Here is a 26464-nt window from a genome sequence, read left to right as displayed (position 1 = left end):
GTTCATATTTGCTAGATTCTTGCAATCTACTGGTATTTGCCGGGTTGATTTGCACCTTGTGTTCTGTGGTCTTGGAACGATGCATTGGATCTTGCACGGTTGCGTGCACAAGGTGACGACAGTCGACAGTAGGCAATCGTGGAAAACTTGGTGACATCAGAACGCAGGCAAACAGGTTGCAGAGACCGCACAATTATTCATTTTATAAACATTTCTATCATGTCAAAACACTACAGGATTGCGATATTCTGTAAAGATGGACGCTGTCGAAACGACTTGGAGTAGTCTACAACTGATATACAAGCGAGCTGAAAAGTCTCATGGCGAGCTTTCTGTGTAATTTTCTAATTTATAACAGCAAATTAGGCCTTGACGTGTGTAACATGAAACGGTCTGTGAGAAAATCAGCTCGACAACGTGACACCAGCAAGCGCTCGAAAACGAATCGGGGCGAGGTCGCGTCAGTCACTGAGCCAGCCAGTCAATCTACGAAGGAGACATCGGAAACGGAATATGCACATTTGAAAGAGAACGTACCGCCCCGGCCGGAGATATACACTGTCAAGCCACCGCAACCTAAGGAGAAGAAACCCGGGCAGCTAACGGAGGAACAGTTGAACCAATTCTTTGAAAAAGTAAGCCGGTGCAAGGGCGTAGACAGAAAAGAAATGGGGGTGTTTTACGAGCTGTAGGGGGCGTAACAGCACTTTTTAAGCCCCCCCCCCCCCCGAAACAACGGTCTTGGACCACCCATTGAGTTAGAAATTATAATTAAAGCGTCTTTTCAGCGTATGGACATCCAGACATCGCAAGTTTCGACCAACACGCGTCTGTCATTTCGGCCAAGATTTTGTCGCACTTCAAGTAGCATGTTAGCCGAAACTTTACAAGTCTTGGCTTGGTATGTCCTGGCACGGAGATGGCATGTGCCTACACTAAACCATCTCAACGGTCTCAAGCGACGCTAAGAATATAACGTTCTCTCCCATAATTGCGAATGCAGTCGGACTCAAATATGCCATATTTGTCGGCATGGGGTACCCGCATTAAAACAAGAAATCTAGAGATACTAAATCGCGAAAAAAGCGAAGAAAACTTTAAAGCTAAATAAATCTACGTCAAACTACATTACTGTATGTTAATTTACGAAAATGTAACAATGCTGGTTAAAGTGCACATTAGGCCTACAATACAAAATATGAACAGTGAGTGTTAGGGACTTTCTAAAGCTACGCCATTACACGAAATCGTAGTATAGGTCATGGTGTGATTTCGAATATGTGTTTAGGGCTATGTTGTCGTGGAGAACTACCTGGATAAAAAATTGCTGGATGACGCGAGAGAAGATGTGAACCGCTTGGTTGACGACTTGGCGAACATATTGTTCGGCATGGGACTCATAAAAAGTAAGAACAAATCGATCACCGTACTGCAGCGCTGCCACTGTCCCAGTTAAGAGACTAGGCCTGTATAGTCACAGTCTCAGCCGGACCAGTCTATTTTTGCGAAGATATCCCTAAAAACTTTTGAAAACCTGTCCCGAGGCCAGAGGCGGTCAGTGACGAAGTAGTTCAACTTTTCCGGAGGGGTGTAGTAGGTTTTACATCTAGTTATTAATGTTATTATATTTTAGACTACTTTCACTTCTACTTAACAGCATATAAACCTACTTTTAACAGGAAAAATAGCCCCTGTATCATGGTAACAGTATATACTTTCCAAAATTGCTTTATTTGTCAGCCATTCTGAATGTATCTTGAAATTTCGGAAGTAGTATACCTTCGGATTAACCGCTAATAATATACCACACCTCGATCAAATCTAGAAGCTTAGAATATCTTTAAAATGGCTCTTCTATTTGAAATTGTGGAGAAATATTCCCCATTACTTCTACGTCTACAAGAGTATCATAGCTAGGGCTGCATTTAAAACAAATGGTTGATTAAAACACTTTATTTAAAACATGTTTTAAACAGTGTTTTAAACAAAGGCCTTTTAAAAAAAAAACATTTTTTAAAGTTGTATAATTATGCCATAATTTTGTAATTGGCATTTTCAACGAAAGCCTTGGGCGGTAGCACATGCTGCTACGCCACCGCGTATACGACATCGCATGGTTGGAACCCTCAAAATAGTCGGTTTAACAGCTATAGTACGTAGATATTTCGTCTATTTCGAGCAATATTTACCATATATTTTCAATTAGCAGTGTCAATCCACTATGACGTCACGATTGAGTATGCGTGATGTCTTGGCTAAAAAAACAAAAACAAACAAAAAACATGTTTTAAACAAGGGCATTGTTTTAAACATGCTTGTTTTAAATTGTTTTTTGTTTTAAATGCAACCCTAATCATAGCTAACTACGGTACTTCGTGCGCCTCTGGATAGTCTACTGTAAAATACATCATTGAATTTACCTTCGTCGTGTGATGAGGACCTATAATAATTAATAACTAATCCTATATCAGAGCCATTTCCCGACTATTTTTCCAGGCAAATACGAAGACAAAGGCTTTTCCGACCGCCTAATTTACATCAACAAGGAATATCCCGGCGCTTCGGTTGTTATGCATAAACTAGGCGTGTTACCGGAAGCGTTCAAACGCATCTGGGCTAGCGATCACCTTCTGAACGCGGTCGAACAAATGATCGGGCCGGACATAGCCGGACATCCCGTGTGGAACTTGCGAACAAAGGTATGAATGAAAATAATAATTTGCACTGCGATATATTCAGTATACAAATTAATATATGGATACGTTACAGACGCCGCATAACCCTCACGCTACCGTACCATGGCATCAAGGTAATTTAAGCTAGAAAAAATAGGATGTTAGGCCGACACTCAAGTGTTTCGGTTCCTTATCTGGACTGCACATTTCTATGAAATATCAATCCCATTTCATTATTACCCGACGTCTTACTAAAACTTAACAAGAAATCCGAATCTGTTTGTGTTCAGCACAGCCCAGCTAGAGAAATCGCAGTTCTATTACTTTCCTTCGCTCAAGACACACTTTAATGCGATACACAAGACACAATGCGATGTGATGACCAGATAGGATGATCTCGAAATGACCAATTACTGCGTCTCAATTTAACACCACCTCGGCCTGATGCCGGATGTAACGTAGTGTTCAATCTTTCGGCTGTCTGTGTTCCTTTATATTAGGGTTGTGTTTAAGACAAAAATCAATTTAAAACAAACATGTTTAAACAAGGCCCTTATCGGGCGTGTTCCTTTGTATATTACTTCCGTTTCGTTTTCTATTTACCCCAGACCTGGGCAAAGTGCGGCCCGCGGGCCAAATGCGGCCCGCGAAAGGTTGCTTGGAATTCAAAACACAAAAACTTGCTTTTTGAATGTATCTACTGAATCTACTGAACCGAAAATTCGTTTACTCTGAAGCCTGTTCATTAATAAGCCACGATTATGCTGCCTACGTACCAGAGATGAGCATGGATTAGGATTAGGTTTTGAAAAAACAGGATTTGTGAAATTTTGTCGGATTTGGATTGGATTTGGATTAGATATTTTTTTCAGAACGGATTAGGATTTGGATTGGATTTACCTATTTTCTGGGAGATTGAAATGTCATCTGGCGAATGGCGACAAACTTTATTCAGATCAGTTATTAATGTACTTATGGTTACTAAGTTATCTTGAATCAAGTGAATCGTTGGTTGTGAAAGAAAATTTTCGAATCCTTCCATTGCATAAATTAGTATTTTTTCTGAATTTCCAGTTGGAATCGGATTAGGATTGGACATGGACTTGAATATGAAAAAATTATGGATTAGGATTAGGATTTGAATTTGAAAGTTCGGATTTGGATTGGATTAGGACATAGAAATTTCAAATCCGCTCATCTCTGCTACGTACCTCGCATGCGTAATCCAGATTCAAAATAAAGGCAATGTGGCAAAGCACGAGTAGCAATTAAAAGATACAAGCAATCACTCTTTCCATATAGTTTAGTTCAAACATTCTTTGTTGCCATTGTCACATTACGTAGTATACGGTATGTGTTTAAAATTGTTACGTGATACGTTTCCAAATACCTATTTCGTGCTCGCGATTACTATATGACTCATCATATTTATCGCCCATAAAGGATTACCGGGCATGCCAAAAAAATAATGCTGCAAACTGAAATTCAAAGAAGATTTATACCGGGGGCCGACAACCCCCGTCCTTTTAGCTTTTGCAGAGCATGTCGCCGAGATTAAGCATTTTAATTAAAGTCGGTCTTATGACAAACACACGAAACACTCGGTTCAGAAAAACTGCAAGCTTCGCTCAGCATCAAGGCTATAAGCTGCACACTGCTCGAAAGGTAGCGACCGCGAAAATATGCTTCGTACTATTGTGCATGCATTTCAGTGCAGTGGTTCTCGAACTGCGGGACAGAAAAGCATCAGAAGGGGGCGCGAAGCCGAAGTTTATTGAAAAGTTTTTTTCGCGCCCAACGCTATTTACACACTGCTTATAGTTATTGCTCTGTGTATTGTCTGTCTTTGATATTTCATCAACAGCCGTAACATTCCCTGCCATCAAACTACCCGCTGGGATTGCTAGCATTCCAGTTGCTCTTTTTAATATTTTGTGATATCATGATGACGACGGCGCGAAATTTTTCACTATCATAAAGGGGGCGCGCCTAAAATGTTTGAGAACCACTGTTTTGGAGTCTTAATAGAAGAACGTTGATAGGAATTTAAAGAGAGTTTAAAACGTATCATGTTTAACATTGTTTCGAATCATTACGGCAAATAGATATTTTCTTAATTAACTGTCACTTTCTCATTACCTAACTTCAACACATTCACTGAGCGGTATTTATTACCAATGTAACTTAGAAATAAAAATAAATCCTCTGGCGAATATAGCTAAAAATTTTCACTCGGCCCGCCAACGTATTTTCTACTTCTCATTTGGCCCGCGGAGGAAAATAATTGCCCGCCCCTGATTTACCCTATTACTCCTACACAATCAACCCATTTCGAACGCTGGCTAACGCAGCCCAGTTAGCTCAGTCGGTATAGAGCGTTGGACTTTTAACCTAACGGTCAAGGGTTCAAGTCGGGCGTGTTACATTGTACATAAGTTCAGTTTTGTTTTATAATTACCCTATTACTTCACAACAATCAATCCCTATCAAAGTCTGTGTAATGCAGCCCGGTTAGCTCAGTCGGTAGAGCGTTGGACTTTTAATCCAACGGTCAAGGGTTCAAGTCCCTTATCGGGCGTGTTCATTTGTATATTACTTCATTTTCGTTTTATAATTACCCTATTATTCCTGAAGCATCAACCCCTATCGAGCGCCGACTAAAGCGGCCCGGTTAGCTCAGTCGGTAGAGTGTTGGACTTTTAATCCAACGGTCAAGGGTTCAAGTCCCTTATTGGGCGTGTTACATTGTGCATTGGTTCAGTTTTGTTTTGTAATTACCCTATTACTTCATAACAATCAATCCCTATCGGAGGCTGTGTAATGCAGCCCGGTTAGCTCAGTCGGTAGAGCGTTGGACTTTTAATCCAACGGTCAAGGGTTCAAGTCCCTTATCGGGCGTGTTCATTTGTATATTACTTCATTTTCGTTTTATAATTACCCTATTATTCCTGAACAATCAACACCTATCGAGCGCCGACTAAAGCGACCCGGTTAGCTCAGTCGGTAGAGCGTTGGACTTTTAATCCAACGGTCAAGGGTTCAAGTCCCTTATCGGGCGTGTTCATTTGTATATTACTTCATTTTCGTTTTATAATTACCCTATTATTCCTGAAGCATCAACCCCTATCGAGCGCCGACTAAAGCGGCCCGGTTAGCTCAGTCGGTAGAGTGTTGGACTTTTAATCCAACGGTCAAGGGTTCAAGTCCCTTATCGGGCGTGTTCCATTGTGTATTACTTCATTTTCGTTTTATAATTACCCTATTATTCCTGAACAATCAACACCTATCGAACTAACGCAGCCCGGTTAGCTCAGTCGGTAGAGCGTTGGACTTTTAATCCAACGGTCAAGGGTTCAAGTCCCTTAACGGGCGTGTTCCGTTGTATATTATTTCAGTATTGTTTTATAATTACTCTATTACTTCAGAAGAATCAATCCCTATCGAAGGCTGTTTAATGCAGCCCGGTTAGCTCAGTCGGTAGAGCGTTGGACTTTTAATCCAACGGTCAAGGGTTCAAGTCCCTTATCGGGCGTGTTCATTTGTATATTACTTCATTTTCGTTTTATAATTACCCTATTATTCCTGAACAGTCAACACCTATCGAACGCGGCGACTACGTAGCCCGGTTAGCTCAGTCGGTAGAGCGTTGGACTTTTAATCCGACGGTCAAGGGTTCAGGTCCCTTATCGGGCGCGTACATCTCTATATAACTTCATTTTCGTTTTGTATTTAGCCTGTTATTCACAAACATTCAACACCTATCGAATGATGTCCAACGCAGCCCGGTTAGCTCAGTCGGTAGAGCGTTGGACTTTTAATCCAACGGTCACGGGTTCAAGGCCCTTATCGGGCGTGTTCATTCGTATATTACTTCATTTTCGTTTTATATTTAGCCTATTATTCATAAACGATCAAACCTTTCTATAATTACCCTATTATTCCTAAACAATGAACCCCTATCGAATGCTGGCGAACGCAGCCCGGTTAGCTCAGTCGGTAGAGCGTTGGACTTTTAATCCAACGGTCAAGGGTTCAGGTCCCTTATCGGGCGTGTACATCTCTATATAACTTCATTTTCGTTTTGTATTTAGCCTGTTATTCACAAACATTCAACACCTATCGAATGATGTCCAACGCAGCCCGGTTAGCTCAGTCGGTAGAGCGTTGGACTTTTAATCCAACGGTCAAGGGTTCAAGGCCCTTATCGGGCGTGTTCATTCGTATATTACTTCATTTTCGTTTTATATTTAGCCTATTATTCATAAACGATCAAACCTTTCTATAATTACCCTATTATTCCTAAACAATGAACCCCTATCGAATGCTGGCGAACGCAGCCCGGTTAGCTCAGTCGGTAGAGCGTTGGACTTTTAATCCAACGGTCAAGGGTTCAAGTCCCTTATCGGGCGTGTTCATTTGTATATTACTTCATTTTCGTTTTATAATTACCCTATTATTCCTGAACAATCAACACCTATCGAACTAACGCAGCCCGGTTAGCTCAGTCGGTAGAGCGTTCGACTTTTAATCCAACGGTCAAGGGTTCAAGTCCCTTATTGGGCGTGTTACATTGTGCATTGGTTCAGTTTTGTTTTGTAATTACCCTATTACATCATAACAATCAATCCCTATCGGAGGCTGTGTAATGCAGCCCGGTTAGCTCAGTCGGTAGAGCGTTGGACTTTTAATCCAACGGTCAAGGGTTCAAGTCCCTTATCGGGCGTGTTCCATTGTGTATTACTTCATTTTCGTTTTATAATTACCCTATTATTCCTGAACAATCAACACCTATCGAACGCGGCGACTACGCAGCCCGGTTAGCTCAGTCGGTAGAGCGTTGGACTTTTAATCCGACGGTCAAGGGTTCAGGTCCCTTATCGGGCGCGTACATCTCTATATAACTTCATTTTCGTTTTGTATTTAGCCTGTTATTCACAAACATTCAACACCTATCGAATGATGTCCAACGCAGCCCGGTTAGCTCAGTCGGTAGAGCGTTGGACTTTTAATCCAACGGTCACGGGTTCAAGGCCCTTATCGGGCGTGTTCATTCGTATATTACTTCATTTTCGTTTTATATTTAGCCTATTATTCATAAACGATCAAACCTTTCTATAATTACCCTATTATTCCTAAACAATGAACCCCTATCGAATGCTGGCGAACGCAGCCCGGTTAGCTCAGTCGGTAGAGCGTTGGACTTTTAATCCAACGGTCAAGGGTTCAGGTCCCTTATCGGGCGTGTACATCTCTATATAACTTCATTTTCGTTTTGTATTTAGCCTGTTATTCACAAACATTCAACACCTATCGAATGATGTCCAACGCAGCCCGGTTAGCTCAGTCGGTAGAGCGTTGGACTTTTAATCCAACGGTCAAGGGTTCAAGGCCCTTATCGGGCGTGTTCATTCGTATATTACTTCATTTTCGTTTTATATTTAGCCTATTATTCATAAACGATCAAACCTTTCTATAATTACCCTATTATTCCTAAACAATGAACCCCTATCGAATGCTGGCGAACGCAGCCCGGTTAGCTCAGTCGGTAGAGCGTTGGACTTTTAATCCAACGGTCAAGGGTTCAAGTCCCTTATCGGGCGTGTTCATTTGTATATTACTTCATTTTCGTTTTATAATCATCATCATCATCATTGGTTTATTAGCAATTTTATCAGTTCAATACACCACAAAAAATGCGATACAATGAATAGACAGGAAGATGTCGAAGCGACTTGGATTTGTCAATGGAATCGGACACCCACCTTGGCCTAGGCGTAGTAAAGAGGAGGCATGCACACTGAATGAAAGTAAAAAATACAGTATAGAAAAAGAAAGCGACAAGAAATAGGGCGGCATGTCATGGGAAGCGAGATCGATAGGTCAGTCGTGGTCCGGTAATCTTGAGGATGGACTGTATTTATTTAGTAGTAATTGCTTGTATTTCGACTTGAATGTGGACATGCTCGTCGACTGTCGGATGGCCGGCGGGATACTGTTCCACACATCAGGTCCGGCATATTTGATGGAGCGATGATCTTTTCGGTCGATCATATGATATTTGGACGACGTGGACGCGCGTGTGTTGTACTTGTGCGCTTTTGATTCAGAGGTAAAGAAGTCATTGAAATATTCGGGGCAACGACCGCAGTGAAACTGATACATGAACTTGGCGATTTCTAGTTTCCGCATATCTTCTATGTTTAGGACGCCGAATCTCTTCAGCAGCGACTTATTGGATGGGCAGCCAGGTCCCTTTGGGGCCCTAGCTATGATTCGGAGTACTTTGTGCTGTAGTTTCTGCAGTGGCTTGAGTGCAGTTTTACTGGCAGCCCCCCAACAGAGGATGCCATAATGTAACTTCGATTGGATTAAGGATTTAAAGAGTATCAGAAGAACCCATGCTGGCATGAAGCGCTTAAGGCTGTAGAACAGGCCGCACTTCGGTGATAATTTAGTTTCTAGTGACTGAATATGACTCTTCCAGGACATGTTCGAGTCCAGTAAAACTCCGAGATATTTGGCATTATCTGTGTTGGAAACGGGCTGACCAGCGATATTAACGGTTAGGTTATTTTTTGAATTTACTGTCAGCAATTGCGATTTCGAGGCGTTTATGCAAAGGTTGTTCTGGGCCGTCCACTCATGGACTTTGGGCATTTGGTCACCAGTCAGGGCATCCAGCTCTGCCGTCGAAGATGCGGAAGAGAGGAGGTGAGTATCATCAGCGAACAGTGTGGTGTTCAATGAGGAGGTTTCGAAAATGTCGTTGACATATAAGGTGAAAAGGACCGGTCCAAGTACTGAGCCCTGGGGCACACCACAGGTCACCGGGTGAGGAGAAGACAAGGTGTCTGAGATCGCAACCATTTGTTGGCGTCCAGTGAGGTAACTTTTCATGAGCTCAAGTTGTGGGCCCCGAAGTCCGTAACGCGCCAATTTCGAGATGAGAATTTTATGATCTACGCAGTCAAACGCCTTTTTTAGGTCGAGAAAAATGCTACATCCCACATCTCGCTTCTCTGAGATATCATAGTACTGTTCGGCCACTGTTAGGAGGGCATGAGCGGTTTGGTGTTTGTTTCGGAAGCCAAATTGTTGAGGGGAAATGACAGACATTTTGGCGAGGAATGAGGACAGGCGGGAGAGGAGCAACTTTTCGAATACAATCCCGATGCATGGGAGAACGGATATCGGACGGTAGTTGGTGACATTAGTTCTATCCCCAGCTTTGTGTACAGGGACTACTCTGGCTTTTTTTAGATAGCTTGGGTAGACTCCATTTTCTATCATGAAGTTGAAAAAATGGGCCATATATTGACCGATATGCAGGCTTATCATTTTTAAAAACCATGATGGGATTTGGTCATAGCCGTCGGCCTTGTGCGATTTCAGTTTGTGGATGGCTACTTCTACTTCGTATTTGGTCGTAGGTTCAAGCACAATTGACTGGGATATCGATCTCACCTCTGACCTGGCCGACATTAATTACCCTATTATTCCTGAACAATCAACACCTATCGAACTAACGCAGCCCGGTTAGCTCAGTCGGTAGAGCGTTCGACTTTTAATCCAACGGTCAAGGGTTCAAGTCCCTTATTGGGCGTGTTACATTGTGCATTGGTTCAGTTTTGTTTTGTAATTACCCTATTACATCATAACAATCAATCCCTATCGGAGGCTGTGTAATGCAGCCCGGTTAGCTCAGTCGGTAGAGCGTTGGACTTTTAATCCAACGGTCAAGGGTTCAAGTCCCTTATCGGGCGTGTTCCATTGTGTATTACTTCATTTTCGTTTTATAATTACCCTATTATTCCTGAACAATCAACACCTATCGAACGCGGCGACTACGCAGCCCGGTTAGCTCAGTCGGTAGAGCGTTGGACTTTTAATCCAACGGTCAAGGGTTCAAGTCCCTTAACGGGCGTGTTCCGTTGTATATTATTTCAGTTTTGTTTTATAATTACTCTATTACTTCAGAAGAATCAATCCCTATCGAAGGCTGTTTAATGCAGCCCGGTTAGCTCGGTCGGTAGAGCGTTGGACTTTTAATCCAACGGTCAAGGGTTCAAGGCCCTTATCGGGCGTGTTCATTCGTATATTACTTCATTTTCGTTTTATATTTAGCCTATTATTCATAAACGATCAAACCTTTCTATAATTACCCTATTATTCCTAAACAATGAACCCCTATCGAATGCTGGCGAACGCAGCCCGGTTAGCTCAGTCGGTAGAGCGTTGGACTTTTAATCCAACGGTCAAGGGTTCAAGTCCCTTATCGGGCGTGTTCATTTGTATATTACTTCATTTTCGTTTTATAATTACCCTATTATTCCTGAACAATCAACACCTATCGAACTAACGCAGCCCGGTTAGCTCAGTCGGTAGAGCGTTGGACTTTTAATCCAACGGTCAAGGGTTCAAGTCCCTTATTGGGCGTGTTACATTGTGTATTACTTCATTTTCGTTTTATAATTACCCTATTATTCCTGAACAATCAACACCTATCGAACGCGGCGGCTACGCAGCCCGGTTAGCTCAGTCGGTAGAGCGTTGGACTTTTAATCCAACGGTCAAGGGTTCAAGCCCCTTAACGGGCGTGTTCCGCTGTATATTATTTCAGTTTTGTTTTATAATTACTCTATTACTTCAGAAGAATCAATCCCTATCGAAGGCTGTTTAATGCAGCCCGGTTAGCTCAGTCGGTAGAGCGTTGGACTTTTAATCCAACGGTCAAGGGTTCAAGTCCCTTATCGGGCTTGTTCATTTGTATATTACTTCATTTTCGTTTTGTATTTAGCCATTCATAAACATTCAACCCCTATCGAATGCTGTCCAACGCAGCCCGGTTAGCTCAGTCGGTAGAGCGTTGGACTTTTAATCCAACGGTCAAGGGTTCAAGTCCCTTATCGGGCGTGTTCCGTTGGATATTATTTCAGTTTTGTTTTATAATTACTCTATTACTTCAGAAGAATCAATCCCTATCGAAGGCTGTATAATGCAGCCCGGTTAGCTCAGTCGGTAGAGCGTTGGACTTTTAATCCAACGGTCAAGGGTTCAAGTCCCTTATCGGGCTTGTTCATTTGTATATTACTTCATTTTCGTTTTATAATTACCCTATTATTCCTGAACAATCAACACCTGTCGAACGCGGCGACTACGCAGCCTGGTTAGCTCAGTCGGTAGAGCGTTGGACTTTTAATCCAACGGTCAAGGGTTCAGGTCCCTTATCGGGCGTGTACATCTCTATATTACTTCATTTTCGTTTTGTATTTAGCCTGTTATTCACCAACATTCAACCCCTATCGAATGATGTCCAACGCAGCCCGGTTAGCTCAGTCGGTAGAGCGTTGGACTTTTAATCCAACGGTCAAGGGTTTAAGTCCCTTATCGGGCGTATACATCTCTATATTGTGATTGTGATTAACGTAATGATTATGTGTGTGCTCCCGACGCTCCTGTCACGCGATCGACAGAACGGGCTCGAAGGCGAGAGGACTGGTTGTGCGGTTTTTACTGAAACGTTTTAAATACATTGAACTATATTACAAGCTATCGCGGCACAATGGCGAATATGAAGTTAACTGATATTGTGAGGAGTTATGAAGATTATCCAACATCTGGTGATTTTGCAAAGTGGGTTGAGAAACTGGAACTGGTCGCCGAGCTGCAAGAACTGACGGACAAACTGCCAACTATTTTCCCATTGCTGTTGGATGGCCCTGCATTTGCAGTGTTCAAGCAGTTGCCAGAAGGCGACAGGAAGGATTACAAGAAGTCGAAACAAGCTATTTTGAACGCGTTTGGAGTGAATTGCTATGACGCGTATAGCGAATTCCAGCGAAGAATACTGCTGGATGAAGAACCTGTCGATGTGTACCTTTCCGACCTAAAAAGGCTTGCGCTATTGATTGGGATGAGAGTGGATGCATCCGAGGCGTTAATTCGGTGCGCGTTTGTAAATGGTCTCCCCCCAGAGGTTTCATGTCAGTTAAAGTCTGTAGCAGAAGTGGACAAAATGAATTTGAGTGATCTCGTCGCGCGGGCACGAGTAATAATGTCGGTCAGGAGCAGCTTCAATGTATCGTGCGCGGTCGGTTCGCGTCAGCGGAAGGACAACTGTTTTTTCTGCGGGAAGCGTGGTCACTTTGCTAAAGAATGCCCTATTAAAGAGCCAAGAAATGACGGTAACGAAATGGCCTGGAGACAACCAAGATGTTTTTCCTGTGGTAAGCTTGGTCATATAGCTCGCCAATGCAGAGCCGATGAACGTCACAAGATCGCAGCAGGAAAATTACCAAGGAGAACCGTCAGCACCGGACGCGTTCTCCCGTATTCACAGGTTGGAAAAAGGGTGCTGCCGTTTGTTGTGGTTTCAATTGATGGAAGACCTCTCAAGGCTCTGGTGGACACTGGGTGCCAGCAATCTGTTGTTCTTGAAGACGTGTGTCGTAATATGGGACATACCGTTTCGGGTCCGAGAAGGATTGTGGAGATGCTGAACGGGGAAAGCACTAGTTGTTACGGAGAGACCATGGTAATGATGGTTGTAGGCGGGACCAACGTCAGGGTGCAATGCTTGGTAGCCTCGGAGCTCGTATGTGCTGCTGGCGTGATTCTCGGTATTGATGTTATCCAGCAATTGGGCGGAGTATTCGTTGATTCAAATCTTGACGTGTGGTTTGGTGCAAAGGTGTGTGTAGCAAGTGCGGTGGCCGCGACGAATAAACGGTTACAAATTGACGATAAAGATTTCATTGCAAAATTTGATGGAGCGAAGTGGACTATGGAGTGGAGATGGGAAAATGGCGAGCCTGAGTTGACTAATCAATGTGGGGGATATCAGATGCCGTCGGAGTGTCGTACATCGTTTGATGATGAACTCAGCCAATGGATCAGAGACGGGTGGTTGGTGGAGTACGATCCTGCCCGTCACGGTTCCCACGGCGGAATAATTCCGCTGTTGGCGGTCAAGCAACCAAACAAGAAGCAGAAGGTACGGCCAGTGATGGACTACCGCGAGCTGAATTCCCATGTCATGAGTCACCCCGGACTGGATGCGGCAGTATGCCAAGAAAAATTGAGAAATTGGCGCAAACGAAGTAATCGTGCATCGATCTTGGATCTCCGGAAGGCATACCTACAGATTCACGTGTCCGAGAGGCTGCAAAAATTCCAAGTAGTGCGGCATCAAGGAAAAGTTTACGTTATGACACGAATGGGGTTCGGTTTGAACATCGGTCCAAAGGTGATGACCAAGATCATTTCTACCGTATTGTCACTGGAAGACGACATAGCAAGGGGAACCGACCATTACATCGACGACATCTGGGTTGATGAGAATGTTGTAGCGGTTGAGAAAGTGCGCAGGCATTTGGCAAGTTATGGGTTAGCGACGAAGGATCCAGTTCCGTTACGTGATGCACGTGTACTTGGATTGCGGGTGAATGAGACCCAGAATGGAGTACTGGAGTGGAGGAGAGATGGTGATCTGCCGAGTTTGAACGGCCGCATGACGAAGAGAGGGCTATTTTCTGTGTTCGGCAAGCTCACAGGGCATTATCCCGTGGCCGGGTGGTTAAGAACTGCATGCAGTCATGTAAAACGACTTACTAACGAGATAGCGTGGGATGCGGTAATACCGAATCCAGTTATGCATTTTGCTGAAGAAATCTTGACGAAGGTACGAGAGAACGATCCAGTAAGAGGGGACTGGAGAGTATATCGTGATGGAAGAGCGCAAATTTGGTGCGATGCGAGCAATATGGCGGTGGCATGCTGTTTGACCGTAAATGGGAAGGTTGTCGAAGATGCAGCATGGATGAGGAAAGAGGACGACGGAACGCATATAAATGTCGCGGAGCTCGACGCTGTCGTAAAGGGATTAAGTTTGGTGCTGAGATGGGGTTTCACTAATGTAGAAGTTGTGACCGACTCGGTCAGTGTGTTCCATTGGGTCAAGTCAATATTGGAAGATTCGCGTCGACCTAGAGTCAGTGGGCTAAGTGAAATGATTATTAAAAGAAGATTGGGAATTATCGCGCAGCTCTTTCAGGAATACTGCATGGAGGTCACAATCCGTTGGGTACCATCGTCGGAGAATCTCGCAGATGCACTAACGAGAGTCCCGCAACGCTGGCTAAAGAAGGTGTGTCTTGGAGTAAACCGGCGTAATGAGAACGTGATTGAACAGGTACGGGCTCTTCATAACGTGCATCACCTAGGTGTGAATCGGACGCTTTTCGTGGCCAAAAGAAGCATTGGCGAAGCTGTTACTCGTGATGTTGTTCAACGAGTAATCAATGAGTGCAACATCTGTCGCAGAATTGATCCGAGTCCCGTGAGATGGGAACACGGGCAGCTTTCCGTTCCCGTTGTCTGGGAGCGCCTGGCACTTGACATTACTTACGTAAACACTCGACCATACCTGAGTTTGATCGACTGCGGGCCTAGTCGATTTGCGATATGGCGGGCGGTGCGAAATGAAACGGCCGATAAAATCATCCAGATCCTTGAACAAGTCTTCTCGGAAAGAGGTGCGCCGAGTGAAATTCTGAGTGATAACGGACCTTGTTTTACTAGTCAGAAAATGCGCCAGTTTTTGAACAGTTGGGGAGTGGAACATGTGTTCAGCTGCGCCTACCGGCATTCTGGAAATGGTATTGTGGAGCGGAATCACAGAACTATCAAAAGAATGGCCGCGAGATCTGGAGGTAGTGTTGAACGAATGGTGTATTGGTACAATCACACTCCGAATTCGGAGGATATTGTACCTGCGGATAAGGTGTTTCGCTATGAATCTGGTTTGCCATCTTCAATGATCCGCGCAAGCAGAAAGAGATTGGACCGACAAAATAGTTCCAACCCATTCCGAGTCGGTGATGTAGTGTTCGTGAAGCCACCAAATGCTCGATGTACTACTCAATGGAATAGAGGTGTCGTTACCAGGGTTGTCGCCGACGTGGTGGTCGAGGTTGACGGGATGAATCGACATCTTTCTGACGTTAGACTCGCCGTCGGGGATCTACCTAACCCACCAGGAAGTGTCACGACGCGCGAAATTGACTTGAATTGTAGCAGAGAAGATGATGCCATTGATACGGAAAACAGCGGTAACTCGGGTGAAGCTAATGACCCAGTCGGTACGGAAGAGAATATCACCGATGGGAATAACTCAGCTGATCTGGATCAACCTGGTGATGACAATGTCGACCATGATATTGAAAGAAATAACTCTGACCATTCGCGACCAAATCGGGATCGAGCGCCGCCACAATGGTTGGCTGACTTTTATGTAGGCTAGATGTTGAGTGTATCTGTACTAAGAATAAGTGATTTTTTACATTTTGATTTGTTCGCGCGTAAATGCTTATGCCTTGTGATGATTGCATATACCTTGCAAGTTTTAGCCTTCAAGTACGAATTATGTATGCTACAAATTCCAGTTATCATCGCTTTCGTCCATCGTTTGAGGCACACCTACACCGCAGTTTTTCGTTTTTTGTACGCCAGTATGTTTTAGTTGTGGGATCCACTTTGTGTGCTTCTAATAGCAAACGACTCGTGTTAATTTATTCAGAATTAGCCCATTGGCTTATATAGGCTACACTGCGGGGTTACACTCAAAAGCTTTGAATTTGGGTCAGTGATCAATAGATCACGGGGGTAGGAAGACCAAATGACCCCCCGTCCCCGTCAATAGATCACATCAGGCATATATCGAAATTTAACTTTCAATTTGATGTATCGATATGTGTACACTGCGTATTAGTTTGTTTTTGTGTCCACATTTATCACGTTGACTTGGCTTCCCGCGCGATCTTCAGACCAAGGGGAAGTTTGCCTTTTCATGTAGGCTATACACTGTTTTAGAATTGTTCACCTGATTTTCACGTTTGAAGTTACATCGTTGCGTTATGTGTTGGTTTCCCATGTGATCTTTAGATCAAGGGGAAGTGTGATTGTGATTAACGTAATGATTATGTGTGTGCTCCCGACGCTCCTGTCACGCGATCGACAGAACGGGCTCGAAGGCGAGAGGACTGGTTGTGCGGTTTTTACTGAAACGTTTTAAATACATTGAACTATATTACATATATTACTTCATTTTCGTTTTGTATTTAGCCATTCATAAACATTCAACCCCTATCGAATGCTGTCCGACGCAGCCCGGTTAGCTCAGTCGGTTGAGCGTTGGACTTTTAATCCAACGGCCAAGGGTTCAAGGCCCTTATCGGGCGTGTTCATTCGTATATTACTTCATTTTCGTTTTATATTTAGCCTATTATTCATAAACGATCAAACCTTTCTATAATTACCCTATTATTCCTAAACAATGAACCCCTATCGAATGCTGGCGAACGCAGCCCGGTTAGCTCAGTCGGTAGAGCGTTGGACTTTTAATCCAACGGTCAAGGGTTTAAGTCCCTTATCGGGCGTATACATCTCTATATTACTTCATTTTCGTTTTGTATTTAGCCTGTTATTCATACACATTCAACCCCTATCGAATGCTGTCCAACGTAGCCCGGTTAGCTCAGTCGGTAGAGCGTTGGACTTTTAATCCAACGGTCAAGGGTTCAAGTCCCTTATCGGGCGTGTTCACTCGTATATTACTTCATTTTCGTTTTATATTTAGCCTATTATTCATAAACGATCAAGCCTTTCTATAATTACCCTATTATTCCTAAACAATGAACCCCTATCGAATGCTGGCGAACGCAGCCCGGTTAGCTCAGTCGGTAGAGCGTTGGACTTTTAATCCGACGGTCAAGGGTTTAAGTCCCTTATCGGGCGTATACATCTCTATATTACTTCATTTTCGTTTTGTATTTAGCCTGTTATTCATACACATTCAACCCCTATCGAATGCTGTCCAACGTAGCCCGGTTAGCTCAGTCGGTAGAGCGTTGGACTTTTAATCCAACGGTCAAGGGTTCAAGTCCCTTATCGGGCGTGTTCACTCGTATATTACTTCATTTTCGTTTTATATTTAGCCTATTATTCATAAACGATCAAACCTTTCTATAATTACCCTATTATTCCTAAACAATGAACCCCTATCGAATGCTGGCGAACGCAACCCGGTTAGCTCAGTCGGTAGAGCGTTGGACTTTTAATCCAACGGTCAAGGGTTTAAGTCCCTTATCGGGCGTATACATCTCTATATTACTTCATTTTCGTTTTGTATTTAGCCTGTTATTCATACACATTCAACCCCTATCGAATGCTGTCCAACGTAGCCCGGTTAGCTCAGTCGGTAGAGCGTTGGACTTTTAATCCAACGGTCAAGGGTTCAAGTCCCTTATCGGGCGTGTTCACTCGTATATTACTTCATTTTCGTTTTATATTTAGCCTATTATTCATAAACGATCAAACCTTTCTATAATTACCCTATTATTCCTAAACAATGAACCCCTATCGAATGCTGGCGAACGCAGCCCGGTTAGCTCAGTCGGTAGAGCGTTGAACTTTTAATCCAACGGTCAAGGGTTCAAGTCCCTTATCGGGCGTGTTCATTTGTATATTACTTCATTTTCGTTTTATGTTTAGCCTATTATTCATAAACGATCAAACCTTTCTATAATTACCCTATTATTCCTAAAGAATGAACCCCTATCGAATGCTGTCGAACGCAGCCCGGTTAGCTCAGTCGGTAGAGCGTTGGACTTTTAATCCAACGGTCAAGGGTTCAAGTCCCCTATCGGGCGTGTACATCTCTATATTTCTTCATTTTCGTTTTGTATTTAGCCTGTTATTCATAAACATTCAACCCCTATCGAATGCTGTCCAACGCAGCCCGGTTAGCTCAGTCGGTAGAGCGTTGGACTTTTAATCCAACGGTCAAGGATTCAAGTCCCTAATCGGGCGTGTTCATTCGTATATTACTTCATTTTCGTTTTATATTTAGCCTATTATTCATAAACGATCAAACTTTTCTATAATTACCCTATTATTCCTAAACAATTAACCCCTATCGAATGCTGGCGAACGCAGCCCTGTTAGCTCAGTCGGTAGAGCGTTGGACTTTTAATCCAACGGTCAAGGGTTCAAGTCCCTTATCGGGCGTGTTCATCCCTATGTTACTTCATTTTTGTTTTATAATTACCCTATTATTCCTAAACAATGAACCCCTAGCAAATGCTGACTAATGCAGCCCGGTTGGCTCAGTCGGTAGAGCGTTGGACTTTTAATCCAACGGTCAAGGGTTCAAGTCCGTTATCGGGCGTGTTCAGTTATACGGTAATTCAGTTTTGTTTTATAGTTACTCTATTTTTCCTAAACAGTGTTTTATTCTAATCAACCCCATCCCTATAATATTTCCTTTCTACCAGACAACGCGTATCTGGAACCTTGCGCTCAGAACGTTCTGCAACCTACGGCCTGGATTCCGCTCATCGACGCCACGAAAGTAACGGGATGTATGGAGGTTTGAAACCCATCTTTGAGAGTGAATATAAGTAGTTTTAGCATAAGTTTCCATAGCTTTTATGAGTGAATCTCTCGTTAAACCCGCGTTAAATAGCCCTTGTCATTAGTCATTTTGCTTCGGTCACGAAGATGCATCTTGCAATCCTACAAGCAACTTTTCAAAGTCGGCGACCCCGCGACCAGATATACTTTTTGAAACTACTCACCTGAGTATATTTCTGGACTTTTATTTCCTGCTTCGACTTTAAGTTGTGTTGACAGGTCTTGGATATCGCTTCTTCTTCTTGTAATTGAGATTTCTGCGTTAATTCTATTTCTAATTGAGCAATAACCGTGAGTACTTCGAGAATCTCGGATAATCTTGTCATAGATGGTTGCGTATGGTCACAAGAAGGGCATAACCGCCAACCATACTTGCTGCGCTGGCGGGACTTGGTACGTGGAACTTTCGGAAGAGGAAATGCAGGAGAAATTAGGCGTTGATCTGGAGAAAAATCGGGAAATATGCGAAGTACCGTACGGAGGTGTGTTGTTCCTCAACAACACCGTGCCTCATAGAAGGTAGAAACAGCACATTCGCGTGCGTTTGGTTCGATGAAAATAAAGACTCTCTCTCTCTCGTTACAATTTTAGTGAGTTTGACGTCACGATATACCCGCAAGATGTCGCTCGTGCGTCATCAACCAGAGTAAAATTAGGGCCGAGTAGATCAGTAATCTGTAGGCTGGGATGATTCGAGTAATTTAGATACTATTTCCACTGTGGAAGCCTATCGTATCACAAAGTTAGGCAAGTTAGTGGAAATGACATTTCTGTCGCCTGAAATCGTGAACAACACACAGCATCCTCACAAAGTGCAATGGAATGAGCATCGCTCTATCAAATATGCCGGACAGTATGTGGAACACTATCTCGCCGTCTATCCGACAGTCTTTGAGCATGTCCTGTCCAGTGTCCACATTCAAGTCGGAATACAAGCAATTTCTGCTGAGTGAATACTAGTCAGCCCTCACTATTTACCGGACCACGACCTGACACATCGAGCTCGCCTTCGCCAATTGCCACTTTATATTAGCTTCTTTTACTTTCATTCAGTGTGCATGCCTCCTCTTTACATAGCCTAGGCCCAGGTGGGTGTCTGATCTTAAGACTACTCCTAGTCGTTTCGGCATCTTCCTATCGTTCATTGTATTGCAGTCATGTGATGTTTTGAAGTGATGAAATTTATGAGTAAACTTGAACTTGGTCTAAGAACTAGCGAATTCCAACAACACCAAATTATTTTTAATGTGAGCTGGTGCTAATTTCTTTATATAATCGCATCAAGGGTGTATATTCGAACTTTCCGCATCTTTCATACTGTTATGACGTCTTAAAGTAAACAAAATTTGTTTTTCATTTTTCGCTTGGTAAAATTGCAGCCTAAGAAATTTAGTCATACTACCACAGTCCCACAACTGCGCTGTATGTGGCCACCGAATATATAACTCATCCCCTGAAGCTTGGTTCGGAACAGGCAAACGCCATCAATTCTAACATTGGCGAACATTAGTTTGCCCTGATATTATCACGGAACTCGGATCTAATATTTGAATTTCCTTAAGAAAATATCAAATTTTGGACCAAGATATTTTATTTTGAAGTTGAATTCATGGCAGGAAAAAACTAAAAAAAATTGGTCGTGAAAACTCCGTATGAATGCCCCGCGGTCCTTGTACGTTCAGTCGCACCGATCCCGGACGCAACACCTCGCTCGATCTGAATCTTATGCCGCGTTATTGCATCTTCAGCTTGGAGAACCACTCAGATATCATCCGTTGGAGTATGGACCTGCGCTGGCAGCGCCCTGACTTTCCCAACGGCTTTCACGGTATCGCAGACAGCGTGCTGATGAGAACGTCCAAGGACCCGGACTACAAGATAGACTGGTCAAAGATCGAAGGGTGCCGGCGTACTGACACAACAGACCTGGTAAGAAACGATCTTGGCGTATCTATTTCGCCAACCGCCACATGCCACTTCGTTTTCATCGCTTGTCTTTTTTATGTCATCTTCTGTTGCATTTTATTTAGTGAGCACGCCTCTAAATTACATGTTCTAGGCTAGTGGTTCTCAACCTGGGTGCAATTTGGGCTGATCAAAGGCGGCCGCGAGATAATGAGGTCTTCGAGGACTACGATCATAGCGAAAAAGAGTGTTTATTGACAATCAAAAGGTGGTAGCCTACACGATAACAGAACCTGACTCAGACTTCATAAACCCTGTTCACGGGTGTCAGAGAGTCTTTATTTTCATGCAACCAAAATACATAACAAACGGCAGTGATGGTGGTACAGAAAATATGCATGCACAGTATTCGGTATTAGATAGGAATGATCGATAAGACCGTGAAGGTCATCTAGCCTGATCACACCAGCATCAAACAGGTACACTTGACTCTGAACAGTCTGGCTGTAAAAAATGTTAAGTTAAAAAAGGAAAATAGTATAAAAATTAAACGATGGTAGCAAATGATCAATGAAGCAATGTCTGGGCGAGGTAGGGCAACAGTGTTAGTGGTATAACGACAGGAGGTGGTCAAGTAGGTCTTTTTTGAATCTATTATAAGGCAATTCACGGATATGTGGTGGTGTCGATGGAATATGTCATCGGACTTGTTTAGGAATGAACAGTATTTCCTTATCTGTGTGTTGCAATTAAATTATTGAATGGTTTGAGGCAATAATCATCATCCATCGGCGATTTTCTTTCTCTGTATGTGTTCAATCGCTATGGCTTAGTTAGTGTCAGCTGAAAAGCTTCGGGAATATATAGGAATATATGAACCGAATGTGTTAGTAGCTTAGTTCTGTGGGCTATTTTGCGGAAAAGACGTTTCTGATTCTAAACTGTAAACAAAGCATTGTTATAAATCCTGCATGCCTATTGCCTACGATGCATACCTTCCTACGTCCTTACGTTCCATTCGTACTCCATTCGTGTATCACCATCATCATTTATACCACGGTATAGTTCTAACTTCTAAGGAAAGTTCTGGGCGCACAGGCCAGCACTCTTTCGTTGAGTTTCACTTTCATTGAGTTTACGCTAAGAGAGTACGTACTATTTTCCTTTGTTAAGCTTGACCAGATAGGTGCAGATTTTATGTATTTAAAACCTAATAACGTTTGCGGTTCGATATTGCTCCGCGTTACAACGTAAGACAGTACGGAAACATGATAGTTTTCGTGTCACACAGTACAATTGTGGAGTGGCACTAGTCTAAAATGATTGTGATGTTTCTGGAATTAAAAGCGACAGTAGCTTTCAAATATTACCAGGTGTTGCTATTGGTGCGACACCACATATTTACTGTATATTAAGGCAATATATAGCCTATGCACGTTCCATTTACTGGAAAAATGTCAAGATTACTGGATGGTAGACCAGTGTATGTATAGTAGGGCTGTTCAAAAATAACTTTTTTTCCTGAATCTTGCGGGTTGCGTGATTAAATCGTTAGATTGCCTTAAAAAACGACGCACACCAAATTTAAATTTTTTTCAAATTTTTCTTCCAACCCCATAAAATTGTTGTAGAAGCGGAGTTATTTGAGTTTTTCGATGACAATTCTGGGATTATCCCCCAATCAAGGATAATCCAAGAATTATCATCGAAAAACTCAAATAACTCCGCTTCTACGGCTTGGAATTGAGTCAAATTTGTTTTGCATCATTATTGAAGACAGCGCAACAATTTTATGGGGTTGGAAGAAAAATTTGAAATTTTTTTTTTCGCATTCATAGGCAAATTCGAAATTTTCAAACTCTACGAAATCCGCGAATATTGGTTGGAATGAATTCAAATTTGGTGTGCGTCGTTTTTTAAGGCAACCTAACGATTTAATCACGTAACCCGCAAGATTCAGGAAAAAAAGTTATTTTTGAACAGCCCTAATGTATAGCCACGCTTTCATGACGTAAAATCGTCAGAATCCTTTAGTTATTCTTATTTAGATAATGCTGCTAAGTGCTAAGATTACGCTCGGTATTGCCATAGTTATAAATATCCGATTCATCCAATCGAGTGTATGTATTCACCGCATGAATTTTCTCATAATGCCGACTCATATTACATTTCTTAAGGCCTGCTTGGTGCTCACCATAAACTAAAAAGATCGGTTCACGGCTGACTTCAGTAAACAAATATTTAGTGCTCCGAATCTTGTTGAAATGTCGGCCTTCAGCCGCATCTTTCATTGCTTGACATAACACCGTTTGTGAGTGAGGATGGCCGCTATAATCACATGCTCTGATAGCATTATTTTACGAGTTGGGATTTGGAAATGTATGACCCAACAGTTTGAAGCGCATACCTGGAAACAAACAAGATTTGAACTTCAATATGAAGACAGTGACTTTAATTGTTACGGCATAATCAGCTGCATTGGCTTTATTTTGAACCTGGATTACTCACGCAACGTACGTAGGTTACGTAATCACGGCACATAAATGAACTAGACTTCAAAGTAAACGCATTTCCGGATCAGTTTACATTGTAGTTTTTGTCCACGCATTAACAGTAAAAAATTCCAAAGAACATCTAAATTCCAAGGAACTTTTTCGGGCATCTCAGAATCGCGTCGCCGGCTGCACGATGCCCAGGTCTGCCTTGCGTTTTAGCTCGCACGACGTAGCGTCGTGGCGTATCCTAGTTAAATCTCGTGCTTATTCTCCGCAGATAAGTAACTCTAACATTTTTGCAGTCTCCCGATGACGACTTCCTGAAGCCTATCATTGTTGGACCTTGGATGCATCGCTGGGAGCGAACTCATGATAATCAACACACCGCCGCTCTTGCAATCAACAAAACCAATTGGCACGGCCACGCCGATGATGCTAAAGACAAACCGTAGCCTGCGCGTGACTGTGACAACGCTTCACATTAGCGATAATTCATATGCAATTTGTTACTGCTTCAAAACGTAAATAAAACTTGTTGTCCAATCACCATACGGTACGCAAATTTGGATTGTGATGCACATTATACGTTTGAGAGGGTACCAATGAAATGAATATGTAGGCTACTCATATGCCGTATTGCATTTAATAATGACCGTATTAGGCTCCTACATGTAAACAATGAACCCACTATTTCGTGATCGCAGTAACCCGGTTAGCTCAGTAGGTAGCGTTGGACCTTTCATCCAAAGGCCAAGGGTTCAAATCCCTTATCGTGCGTGTTCTTTGGTCAGTAATTTCAATTTTGTTTTATAATCACGCCATCATACCTAAATTATGAACCTCAATCGAACCCCATTCAGCACACCCTGGTTAGCTCCGGCGGTAGAGCGTTGGACTTTTAATCCAACGGTCAAGGATTCAAGTCCCTTATTGGGCGCGTTCTGTTAGTCTGTAATTTAATTTATTTGGGGTGTTTCAAGTATTTTATTCGTCCATGTATCATGGGAAAAAGAAACATGAAATAAAGAATAAATACGTTTGCGACTTAGGTCACCTCGAATATAACTGAATAACCCTGCTGCACCTAAGGATTTAACCCCTACCAAACCCTTTTCAATGCAGCCCGGTTAGCTCAGTCGGTAGAGCGTTGGACTTTTAATCCAGCGGTCAAGGGTTCAAGTCCCTTATCGGGCGTGTTCATTTGTATATTACTTCGTTTTCGTTCTATAAATACCCCATTACTCCTAAACAATCAACCCCTATCATACGCTGACTAAAGCAGCCCGGTTAGCTCAGACGGTAGATCGTTGCGCTTTTAATCCAAAATACCAGTCCCTTACCGGGAGTATTGTAATCGCTGTGATTTCAATTTTCTTTCATAATTACCATACTACCCCTAAACCAGTAACCCCTATCGGAGAGCAGTTATCGAAGCCCGGTTAGCTCAGTCGGTAGAGCGTTGGACTTTTAATCCAACGGTCAAGGGTTCAAGTCCCTTATCGGGCGTGTTCATTTGTATATTACTTCGTTTTCGTTCTATAAATACCCCATTACTCCTAAACAATCAACCCCTATCATACGCTGACTAAAGCAGCCCGGTTAGCTCAGTCGGTAGACTTTTAATTCAACGGTCAAGGGTTTAAGTCCCTTATCGGGCGCAATTGAACTAGGTTTTATAATTGCTTCTACTGTTCTTTCAATAATATTAAATAATTGCCCTATATCAACCACATCTTCGTACCTGATCGCGATTTCCAAAGTAAAATCACAAACTCCGCACACAATGATGATGGTGAACAACCTTTTCTACTCCGGCCACAACTTTAATGCTACTACAGCTTTAGTTTAGTCGGGATTGATAGAAACACTCACATGCGGTTTATTGTCACAGGAAAGTATCAACGAAAATGGACACCGATAGGTAGAGCTTCAAAGGTATTAATTACTACACCACGCGATTGCATTATTGCAAAATTACTGACAGTGATAACCATGCTACAAAATGATTTTATCGAAAATTGAAGAACGAGAAATATGAAAACGTGATAGCGAATGTCATGTACTATCACACAGAAGATCGCGATGAAGATTGGCAATGCGCATGAATAGAAAACCAATAAGGCAACGCCTAAAATAGATAATGAAATAGACACAAGTTCCATTGCACTTCGCTTCATTCAGGAGTGATCACCAGCGACCAGGAAGAGTATAATGCATCTACATTCTACATCACATTAAGTGGGGTTACCATATGTCATACTCTAGGAAGATACGTCCTCCTTTTTCAGGAAATCGAAAATGACCTCTGTTATAGCTGACGGAACTAAAAAACGCCAAAATTACGTGAAATCTGTAACGCGGACGTTCGAGCGGGTCATTCGAGAGCAGGGCCGGAAAAAATGTCATTATGTTAGTCAACACGACAACATGTCCGGTACAGATTTTAGAATCAACGGTCAATATGACTTTTTGATTTGTAAAAAGTGCCAAAATATGGTAACCCTAACCAAAGCGAATTTGGCATCATCTCGGCCACGCATATTACTTTGTGACAACGAAGCAGTGTTGGGATCAAGTCACCACCTTCGAGTCACGAGTCATTTCGATTCATTGCACAGTTTGACTCGAGTCAAGTCAAGTCAGTCGATTTTCAAAGGTGACTCGAGCCAAGTCAAGTCACTCGATTTATCGAGGTAACTCGAGTCAAGTCAAGTCAAGTCACGAGACAAGTCACAATTCAAGTCAAGTTGCATTTTCGAAGTATGAGGCATGATTACGTCATTGCATTTTCTGTCTGAAATACAGATTGAGATGGTCATTGATTCTGAACCGATGAACGAATATACAGTTAAATATACGCCAAATAAGGCGCTGTATCGCTCGCATAGACGTATAGAACTGCTAAACTACGTAAGTAAT

General features: G+C 42.7%; 1 protein-coding gene, 1 long non-coding RNA gene and 28 other non-coding genes across 30 annotated transcripts in view; all 30 read left to right on the top strand.

Annotated features, from left to right (window-relative positions):
• Positions 1-26464, top strand: part of LOC145435167 (uncharacterized) — an 84544-nt gene that overhangs the window by 56381 nt on the left and 1699 nt on the right. The gene's annotated exons all lie outside the window — the stretch shown is intronic.
• On the top strand, positions 332-24107 carry LOC145436394 (1-deoxypentalenic acid 11-beta-hydroxylase-like). Its single transcript, XM_080313740.1, has 8 exons — positions 332-635; positions 1289-1406; positions 2497-2699; positions 2770-2809; positions 19007-19101; positions 19474-19664; positions 20894-21074; positions 23848-24107. Exons 1-8 carry the CDS (start codon positions 384-386, stop codon positions 23995-23997), a joined length of 1230 nt encoding a protein of 409 aa, XP_080169866.1. The 5' UTR covers positions 332-383; the 3' UTR covers positions 23998-24107.
• Trnak-uuu (transfer RNA lysine (anticodon UUU)) lies at positions 5181-5253 on the top strand. The gene has a single exon. It is a non-coding gene; the product is annotated as a tRNA-Lys (tRNA).
• On the top strand, positions 5341-5413 carry Trnak-uuu (transfer RNA lysine (anticodon UUU)). Its single transcript has one exon. It is a non-coding gene; the product is annotated as a tRNA-Lys (tRNA).
• Trnak-uuu (transfer RNA lysine (anticodon UUU)) lies at positions 5501-5573 on the top strand. Its single transcript has one exon. It is a non-coding gene; the product is annotated as a tRNA-Lys (tRNA).
• Positions 5661-5733, top strand: Trnak-uuu (transfer RNA lysine (anticodon UUU)). Its single transcript has one exon. It is a non-coding gene; the product is annotated as a tRNA-Lys (tRNA).
• Trnak-uuu (transfer RNA lysine (anticodon UUU)) lies at positions 5821-5893 on the top strand. Its single transcript has one exon. It is a non-coding gene; the product is annotated as a tRNA-Lys (tRNA).
• Trnak-uuu (transfer RNA lysine (anticodon UUU)) lies at positions 6135-6207 on the top strand. Its single transcript has one exon. It is a non-coding gene; the product is annotated as a tRNA-Lys (tRNA).
• On the top strand, positions 6814-6886 carry Trnak-uuu (transfer RNA lysine (anticodon UUU)). The gene has a single exon. It is a non-coding gene; the product is annotated as a tRNA-Lys (tRNA).
• Positions 7012-7084, top strand: Trnak-uuu (transfer RNA lysine (anticodon UUU)). The gene has a single exon. It is a non-coding gene; the product is annotated as a tRNA-Lys (tRNA).
• On the top strand, positions 7326-7398 carry Trnak-uuu (transfer RNA lysine (anticodon UUU)). The gene has a single exon. It is a non-coding gene; the product is annotated as a tRNA-Lys (tRNA).
• On the top strand, positions 7845-7917 carry Trnak-uuu (transfer RNA lysine (anticodon UUU)). Its single transcript has one exon. It is a non-coding gene; the product is annotated as a tRNA-Lys (tRNA).
• Positions 8005-8077, top strand: Trnak-uuu (transfer RNA lysine (anticodon UUU)). Its single transcript has one exon. It is a non-coding gene; the product is annotated as a tRNA-Lys (tRNA).
• Trnak-uuu (transfer RNA lysine (anticodon UUU)) lies at positions 8203-8275 on the top strand. Its single transcript has one exon. It is a non-coding gene; the product is annotated as a tRNA-Lys (tRNA).
• Trnak-uuu (transfer RNA lysine (anticodon UUU)) lies at positions 10366-10438 on the top strand. The gene has a single exon. It is a non-coding gene; the product is annotated as a tRNA-Lys (tRNA).
• Trnak-uuu (transfer RNA lysine (anticodon UUU)) lies at positions 10885-10957 on the top strand. Its single transcript has one exon. It is a non-coding gene; the product is annotated as a tRNA-Lys (tRNA).
• Trnak-uuu (transfer RNA lysine (anticodon UUU)) lies at positions 11039-11111 on the top strand. The gene has a single exon. It is a non-coding gene; the product is annotated as a tRNA-Lys (tRNA).
• Trnak-uuu (transfer RNA lysine (anticodon UUU)) lies at positions 11360-11432 on the top strand. The gene has a single exon. It is a non-coding gene; the product is annotated as a tRNA-Lys (tRNA).
• Positions 11516-11588, top strand: Trnak-uuu (transfer RNA lysine (anticodon UUU)). The gene has a single exon. It is a non-coding gene; the product is annotated as a tRNA-Lys (tRNA).
• Trnak-uuu (transfer RNA lysine (anticodon UUU)) lies at positions 11676-11748 on the top strand. The gene has a single exon. It is a non-coding gene; the product is annotated as a tRNA-Lys (tRNA).
• Positions 11997-12069, top strand: Trnak-uuu (transfer RNA lysine (anticodon UUU)). Its single transcript has one exon. It is a non-coding gene; the product is annotated as a tRNA-Lys (tRNA).
• On the top strand, positions 17038-17110 carry Trnak-uuu (transfer RNA lysine (anticodon UUU)). The gene has a single exon. It is a non-coding gene; the product is annotated as a tRNA-Lys (tRNA).
• On the top strand, positions 17198-17270 carry Trnak-uuu (transfer RNA lysine (anticodon UUU)). Its single transcript has one exon. It is a non-coding gene; the product is annotated as a tRNA-Lys (tRNA).
• On the top strand, positions 17556-17628 carry Trnak-uuu (transfer RNA lysine (anticodon UUU)). The gene has a single exon. It is a non-coding gene; the product is annotated as a tRNA-Lys (tRNA).
• On the top strand, positions 17914-17986 carry Trnak-uuu (transfer RNA lysine (anticodon UUU)). The gene has a single exon. It is a non-coding gene; the product is annotated as a tRNA-Lys (tRNA).
• On the top strand, positions 18112-18184 carry Trnak-uuu (transfer RNA lysine (anticodon UUU)). Its single transcript has one exon. It is a non-coding gene; the product is annotated as a tRNA-Lys (tRNA).
• On the top strand, positions 18310-18382 carry Trnak-uuu (transfer RNA lysine (anticodon UUU)). Its single transcript has one exon. It is a non-coding gene; the product is annotated as a tRNA-Lys (tRNA).
• Trnak-uuu (transfer RNA lysine (anticodon UUU)) lies at positions 18668-18740 on the top strand. The gene has a single exon. It is a non-coding gene; the product is annotated as a tRNA-Lys (tRNA).
• On the top strand, positions 24667-24739 carry Trnak-uuu (transfer RNA lysine (anticodon UUU)). The gene has a single exon. It is a non-coding gene; the product is annotated as a tRNA-Lys (tRNA).
• Trnak-uuu (transfer RNA lysine (anticodon UUU)) lies at positions 24979-25051 on the top strand. Its single transcript has one exon. It is a non-coding gene; the product is annotated as a tRNA-Lys (tRNA).

The sequence above is a fragment of the Botryllus schlosseri genome, chromosome 3, assembly GCF_051294905.1.
Source record: "Botryllus schlosseri isolate E-star chromosome 3, Bs_hap1, whole genome shotgun sequence".
Lineage (NCBI taxonomy): Eukaryota > Metazoa > Chordata > Ascidiacea > Stolidobranchia > Styelidae > Botryllus > Botryllus schlosseri.
This window is presented reverse-complemented; position numbering and strand designations above follow the sequence as displayed.

Coding starts and splice junctions, on each gene's coding strand:
- LOC145436394 (XM_080313740.1), top strand. CDS start 384: ATGAAACGGTCTGTGAGAAAATCAGCTCGACAACGTGACACCAGCAAG. Junction 2,700..2,769: donor TGTGGAACTTGCGAACAAAG/GTATGAATGAAA, acceptor GATACGTTACAG/ACGCCGCATAACCCTCACGC. Junction 2,810..19,006: donor TACCGTACCATGGCATCAAG/GTAATTTAAGCT, acceptor CCTTTCTACCAG/ACAACGCGTATCTGGAACCT.